Source organism: Eurosta solidaginis, chromosome 2, assembly GCF_040869045.1.
Source record: "Eurosta solidaginis isolate ZX-2024a chromosome 2, ASM4086904v1, whole genome shotgun sequence".
Lineage (NCBI taxonomy): Eukaryota > Metazoa > Arthropoda > Insecta > Diptera > Tephritidae > Eurosta > Eurosta solidaginis.
Window position 1 is genome coordinate 167,776,267 of NC_090320.1, and position 7,588 is coordinate 167,783,854.

The 7,588-nt window shown below is 39.5% G+C and overlaps 1 protein-coding gene and 1 pseudogene across 2 annotated transcripts in view; both read left to right on the forward strand.

The window, feature by feature from the left end:
- Positions 1-7,347, forward strand: part of Uvrag (UV-resistance associated gene) — a 297,213-nt gene extending 289,866 nt beyond the window's left edge. Inside the window, exon 5 of one of the 2 annotated variants that reach the window (XM_067766380.1) lies at positions 6,976-7,347. In XM_067766380.1, the coding sequence (XP_067622481.1) occupies positions 6,976-6,988 (13 nt within the window). In that variant the 3' untranslated portion in view covers positions 6,989-7,347. The remainder of the gene's footprint in view (positions 1-6,975) is intronic. The other variant, XM_067766376.1, reaches the window with a different exon arrangement.
- Positions 903-2,288, forward strand: LOC137239997 (NF-X1-type zinc finger protein NFXL1-like; annotated as a pseudogene).
- Positions 7,348-7,588: the final 241 nt, after the last annotated feature.

Genomic DNA, 7,588 nt, shown 5'->3' on the forward strand with positions numbered 1-7,588 from the left:
CAAAGGATTTAGCAGTTAATGAGCAAATAAAGGAATTCGCTGCACAAAAATGCAGAAAGGTTGATTTGTAATTTAATATTCTTTATTGTCATATTTGTTTTGATAAATAAATATTTTTATAAGCTGATTTTTTTTCTGATAACTATATAGTGCATCACCATAGAAAAAAGGGCCCCGAGTAACATTAGCCCAGGGCCCCACAATGTCACGATCCGCCCCTGCTTGTCGATTACCACTTAACATTTCAAGGGCACGCTTTATATCAATCTCAATCGACTCCGCACTCTTAGGTCCAAGTAAGTTAGCTAGTTTTACCAAAGTACGCGCTGCTATTTCCACTACAGTGGTATCATTTGATTGTAGTAATATGCGCAAATTATTGTAATAGGGTAATATACGTTTCATTGTATTCACAACATCGCCACTTATTAAACATTTTATTGCCAATACATCACCTTTCTTATCATTGATATCAGCCGAGTTAACCATGCTAAATATTTGGTGATCGAAATCGTCAGGGAATGCCACCAAATCCTCTTGCGACGTTTCGCGCATTTCTGTTTTTACATACAAAAACAAATCCTGCGCCGCTTTGCTTTGTACGCTGCGGTTTCGCGACTTGAGCCCAGCAACGATTTGCTGCACCAAAGCACCAGTCGTTTAAAGTTTTTCAATTGAATACTTGCGCTGTTCTTTAGTTAGTGGAGCGTTGTACGCTCGTGTGGTGGTGTTGTAAGTCTCTTTGTGGTTAAGTTTGGTTGTGTGAAATGAAGCTATTTTTAGTGTTTTATACACAATAGTCGATACGTTTACATTTGTCTTAATATGTATTTTATTTTTTAATCACGTCAGGAATATAAGAATTAGTCAAAAAATGTCTGAACTTTCTAATAAAAGACAAAATGAGTGCAGGCACTACAGAATCCACACAGCAAAAGCCAAATGAAATTAAACGTTTTGATCAATCTCATGCCATACACGCTGCTGCTGCTCAAAAAATTCTTGAACAATACACACCTAGCTCAGACGATGATGAGGAGGAATTGGATGAAGGAACAATTTTGGACTTCCTTTAAACATTACAAACCCGTAGCCAACGTTATCGACGTTACTGGTACTCCCGCGCTTGTACCACACAAGAGTGCTTCTTTCTTTGCAAATGCTTTGCATTCAGGATCAGCAACATGTCTAATATGTATTGGTAGTATAAAACGAGCCGAAGCGGTATGGGCTTGCAACTATTGCCATTGATTTTTTCACTTCAACTGCATTCAAAGCTGTTCTAAAGATAGTATTGCACAATTAAAGGCAAAATTGCAGCCCAATGTGCAAGGTCATTACAATAATATGGGTGAATTTATTCCACTAAAACGTATTCGCACACTACAATGGAGCAGTCCCCAGTGTCGGAAAACTTGTACCACAAAAGAAAGACCCACCAAGTGTAAGTGTTCTTGTGATAGAGAAAAAAATCTACAATCAACACCACTTCTTTTACCCTATTCATGTGGAGAATGGTGTTGTAAGTTGTTGCAACCAACATGTCATACTTGCACGCTACTCTGTCCTCCAGGGCCATATCCACCTTGCTCGTAATATGCCAATACAAGTTGTATGTGCGGTAAATCGGCACAGAAATCTGAAAGTTGTACAGATAAAGAATGGAAATGCAATAGAAAGTATAATGCAGTACTGCGTTGTGGCGGGCATAAGTGCAAAGAATTCTGCCCTAAGCCAAATCAATGCCCATCGTGTACATACTAGTAATAGTATGCAATCTGTGAATGTGGAAGTGAAGTAAAGAAACGCAACTGTTTAGAACTAAAATGGCATTGCAATAAGATAGGCGGCTCTAAATATTCGTTTGGTTCACATATTTGCAACCGTATTTGTTATTTTGGACCTTGTGGCGACTGTCTATTGAGTTTGCCCCGCTCCTGCCCGTGTGGAAAAACTCAAAAAGTTTTGACGTGTACAGAAGCTATTGAGCCTTGCGGCGACACATGCCAAAACCTTTGACTTGTGGTCTACAGACTTGCACGTAACGTTGTCATCGAGGTGAATGTAATTTGTGCATAATCATAACAATACTTGCGTCTGGTCTTCAAAAACGGAGTACGAGCACAACCTCCCCCCTTAATTGCCATGCATTTGCCATTTGCTCAATCTGGTTGGGTCGTCCCATGTTATTACCCATGCTAGAACTTAATCGTTGCTCAACACTTTCTTGCAAACTGCCAGGGAAAGTTCATTACAACTCAAGTAGCCTATTAAAACAACGATTTTAATTGTTTATAAATTTATTTGTTTTTCAGAAAATGTCGAGTCGATTCTGAATCCTCATTGCACCTTTTCTTTTTTGTTGTTCTGGCAATCGTATCGACATTTTAATTGAATTTAATTTACTTATGTGTTGATATCGAAACAATTTATCGCCATTTCTAGCCCTAAGTTATAACCTTAGAAGCATAACGTAGTTTTTTTCTAATTCAAGGTTCCAAATTGAAATTTGAATTTTTATTCGAAAATTGGTTAACAATTTTTGACATAAATGAATTTTTTAAATGAAAGCTAGTATTCAAAAACTTTGAAAGTTTAATTGGTAAAAGGTGGGACCAGTAGAAACATTTTTTTGTCTTTCCCTCCTGTTGTATCTATCAATGTTTTCCGAACAATGTATTTGTAAATATGAAGAAAAAAATTTGCCTAATAATAAATTTCGAAAATAGTTTAAAGTAATATGTGAGGGTCGTCGTCATGCTGGTAGCGCAATAATAATGCGCAGTTCCAACAAATATTTCTGCGTAATAGTTGGCATTCGAACTTACTTCGACTCAGGTGATGAGCGTAAAGCTCTTCATCGAGTAATGTTGTGTGTATATTTTTTAGTATTAATCGCTATATCTCATTATTTTCTGAACAATTGCGTGGTGGCAACGGCGTACCCACGTAATTGTTGAAAGAAATATTGGCAGATACTGTATCTGCGTTAGGGCTCTGTTGGCCTCGTTCGGGGTGAGCGAGAGCGGGGTTATCGGTATGTTGGCCTCGTTCGGGGGAACGAGAGCCGGGTTATCGGTTCTGGTGTCCTCGCTATGGGTTAGTGAGTGAATTGTGGGATAATTGTTCAGAATAACGTTCGTTCTGTATAGTGTCTGATGGGGGAGGGGTTATTTGGTATAGAGGAATTTGGACTATTAAAGTTCATCTTCCTTGTCCTTGGACGGAAGTAGTACCAATTTCGCAATTGGTCTGGTAATTTGTCCCCTGATTGTATTGACGTCAACAACACGTACACGGTTATCAGAGCCCGGGTGTATGTTGGCGATTCTCCCCATTCTCCACTCGTTGGGTTGGAGGTTGTCCTTTATGACGACTAGGTCCCCGGGCTTTAAGTTGGATTGTGGATGTTTCCACTTATATCGTTTTTGGATCTCGGTGAGATATTCCGATTTCCATCTTTTGCAAAATGTCTGGGGCAGGGCATTCGTTTTTTGCCATAGATTTACTGTTGAAGGATTCTCATTAAAGTCGATTTCGGGTGGAGCTAACAGATGCCCACCAACGGGAAAGTGGCCTGGAGTAAGCGGCTCCAGGTCGGAAGGTTTGTTGGATGAGTGAGTGAGTGGTCTGGAGTTGAGGCATGCCTCAAATCGGCATAATAGAGTCGTAAAATCTTCAAATATATATTTGTGATCAGACGCGATCTTTTTATAATGGGTTTTAAAATTTTTGGGGTATGAAATCTCATGCAAGAGTTTGATGGCTATATTTATTCATTTTTTCGTCCCTTGCTTCGAGCAGAAATGCCTTAAACTCGGATCGTAAAGATCGCGAAGCTCCGACAAAGTTAGTACCATTGTCGGAGTAGATATTTTTTGGGCATCCTCGTCTGGATACAAATCTGGCGAAGGCAGCAAGAAATAACCCGGTACTAAAGTCGTTTGTCGCTTCAAGATGAATAGCTTTCCTCGAAAAGCAGACGAACAAACATATCCCTTTGAGGTCCGACACCCTCTCCCTCCGTAAGACTTTATGTCAAACGGTCCGTCGAAATCTACCCCTGTGTTTTGTAGCATTATGCGTCATACCCATCTATGTAATACACTTGCGGCATTACGCATCATGAACCTCCATGCCAAATATATTTTAATAGCAATCATATTACAATATTATACAACATAAATTATTGAACTAACCCAGACGGTTAACTAACATTAATGGAATGCCGAATATGAAACCCGTGTCCGTTCACAGCTAATAAATTTTGCTTATTATTTACATACAACCAATTATGGGAACTAACCAAATTCCCGCATTGATCTGCTTAGGTTGCGAGACAGGCATACAAACTTACATATATGCATAGCATTCACCAGACGTTGTGAGACAGGCATACAAATTTACATGTATGCCTAACATTAACCAAAGTACTTGCATTGATCTGCTGACGTTGCTAACAATGTATACAAACCTACATTATGGAGTCATGCATAAAATTCTACATGTATACAAAGACTGTATGCAAACTTACAGATATGCATACCCTATTATCAATGTACATATTTTTAGTTTATTAGTATTAAGATTATTATGAATGTATAGGTTAAGTAAATTACTATAAAAGAGAAAGCAATTATTTAATAAAAAAGATTCATGTTTTGACTACGAACGTCTTAGCTTCTTTCATTTTTAAAATTAAACACCTTTTCAGTTTGTGAAGGCTCTAGTAAAGGTAGTGCGCCCCTTTGGAAGGATTCCCATAAGTTGAGTTTGTGCCCGCTTCTTGTAATAGCACTGAGTGCGAATAAGGCGCAGCATCAGCTGGTTTTCTCCATGGAGGGAGATCTTATATGCATAAATTTAACTATGAGTCTGGTTAACCTACAGGTGTGTGGAAGGATAATGGGGTGACGCTAATTGTAGGACATATCTTTAGATGCGTGAACCGTCCCACCAGTTCTGATTATATTGAAGGATAATGAGTTTAAGGGTAAAATCTCACTCTTCCCATGAATTAGTTTCCCTAGCTTCAAATTTGCGTACTCTTCTTGATAGTATTGCCTTTGGTGTATTGCTATCAATCGTTCTGTCGTTGTTTTTATTTCATCAGGTGCTATTTTGAAAAAAGCTTTAGTTTTCGGAAAAACCGAAAAATATGATATAACCCGCAAAGCACTTGAAAAGTCGGAGAACCTATTAAGGATGTTAGAATTATTATTAACTGACCTTTCATGAACCTTTACCCTCTTTTCCTCAATATTCGTGTTATTTGTATTGGAGGTCCCTTCCACCACAAAGAATTGTCGATTAGATCCGAAACGAAGAGGCAGGATTTGACGCGGAGTCTACGTGCCGCCATACTTTGTCTTCTACTTTGTCGAGGATTTTTGTTATTCGATGTTCCATGAACGTTGACCACGAACATGGTGGTTTTCGGATCCATGCCAGCACTATAGTTGAATCTGTCCAGAGGGTTACTTATATGTTCGAAAGTTTCATATTTTCAATAACTGATTATATTATTTCTGCTAGTAGAACTGGACCGCAGAGTTCAAGTCGAGGCAACGATATGGTTTTGACCGGGGCTACTCTCGTCTTGGCCATCAGCAAGTTTGTGAGGGGTCGCTGAAGCCATGTATTTGGATATTGTCCTTCATTGTATAGTGAACCCATCGCAGTATGCGTATGTCGTTAATTTTATTGTAGTCAGTCATGAATGATTGCCACCGATATAAAGTGGTTTCTGACACGTCTTCATCATCTTGGATACAACTATGATTAGTGCCAGCCAGCCAAGAGGGTCGAAAAGTTTTGCGATCGCAGGAATTATTGACCTTTTTTGGTATTCTCAAAGGGTTTCACAGCACAGTAAAAGAAATCGAAATGGGCGTTCCACCTTATACTGAGTGCTTTTACCGTGCTAGTGTCTTCAAACTCTGGAAAATCCTCGTTTAATAAGTGCTGTTTCGGTATACCCTGTAGAATTTTTCTCCAATTGGACGTCCATTTTTGCAATGGGAAACCTGCCGATTGTAATGCCGATGATATTTCATCCCTTGCCCTTATCGCAGTTTCGATGCTGTGCCCACCGGCGAGTACGTCATCAACGTACATATAATTTTGCAGGATATCTGCTGCCATTGGATGCGAGGTCTCCACGTCATCAGCGAGTTGGTGCAGTGTCCGAATAATTCATATAAGTTAATTGGGGTCTTGAGGCACTTGAGAAATAAAATTCGCTGGTATTTTGTTTGGTCTGCGTTGACCCATATTTGGCGATACATTTTCTCTATGTCGCTGTTGAAGACGTATTTGAAAGTCTCCAACGAAGTATTAAGATTGTTAGGTCGGATTTAAGAATCGGACCTGGATATAGAGCATCATTTAGACTTTGCCGTTCGTGTTGTGTACTTCCCTCCTTTATGACAGTATGGTGAGGCAGGAAGTAACAGTCGGTTGAGTCTGGCGGAATAGATTTTAGCACATCTTTCCTAATGTGCGTAAGATAATTTGGGGGTATATGTATCCGCCCAGAATTAGATCGACTGGCTCATTGACAAAGAATCTTTTGCAGCCAGCACTAAGTCAGGGAATGCTTGCCTAGTCATTTCGTTTATGTGGCAAGTTGGAATATTCCCTGTTAGTTGTGGTAAAACCAACCTGCTCGTATTGATCTCGATTAATGGGTCTGTTGCTGACCGCAGTTGTATGTTGCACGCTTCTTTTACTTGTGCAGAAATTGTATTATTGATGCCCGAAACTTGGGCTGCAGGTGTTTGGATGGCAGATTAATTCTGCGCTTGAGTTTCTCGGTAATGAACTAGCATTCAGATCCAGAGTCTATTAGGGCTCTCGCTGAATAGTCAATACCATTAAAATGAATATTAACCTAAGCTGTCTCTAATAATACCCCTTTACTTGTATTTGCTAAACATGAGTTCACATTATTAATCGGAGTATTTTCTCTTTCAGCATTGCGTCGTAATTGAGCTTCTCGTGACGTTGATGCTCCGATATTGTCTGAAGTATTTGTGGGTTTTGGCTGATTCGAAATATGAAGGACCATGAACAATTGCGTGGTGGCAACGGCGCGCACCCACGTGATTGTTGAAAGAAGTGTTTAGGCGAGAAAAAAGAAGAAAAATGAAGACACCAAAAGGGTTTCGTATTAATTCACGGAAATATAATGGATTTTTTTTTATTAAATGATAAAAGAAAACAACAGGCGTTATGGAAAATCAAGAAATGTTGTGGAAACATTATACTAAAATATAGATTATGATAATTAGCACTTACGTGGATGTGATAATCCGTGGTTTCTTGCTGGCTGCTGGATTGAAAGAGGAATTAAAACTAATTAAATGGGGTTACACTGAAATGACAGTCCTTGGTCGGGGAAAATCCCGAGTCGCTCCGGTACAGTCTTGGAAAAGAGGACGAGCCCCTTTGCAACAAAAGCCCATGAACCCACGACGCAGCACCTTCGTTGGGTTTCCCAGTTGCTACACCGCAGGCTCACAGCGGTAAAAGTATAAATACGCACACATACTACCACTCACACATGCCTGTGTGCTAGTGACCACAA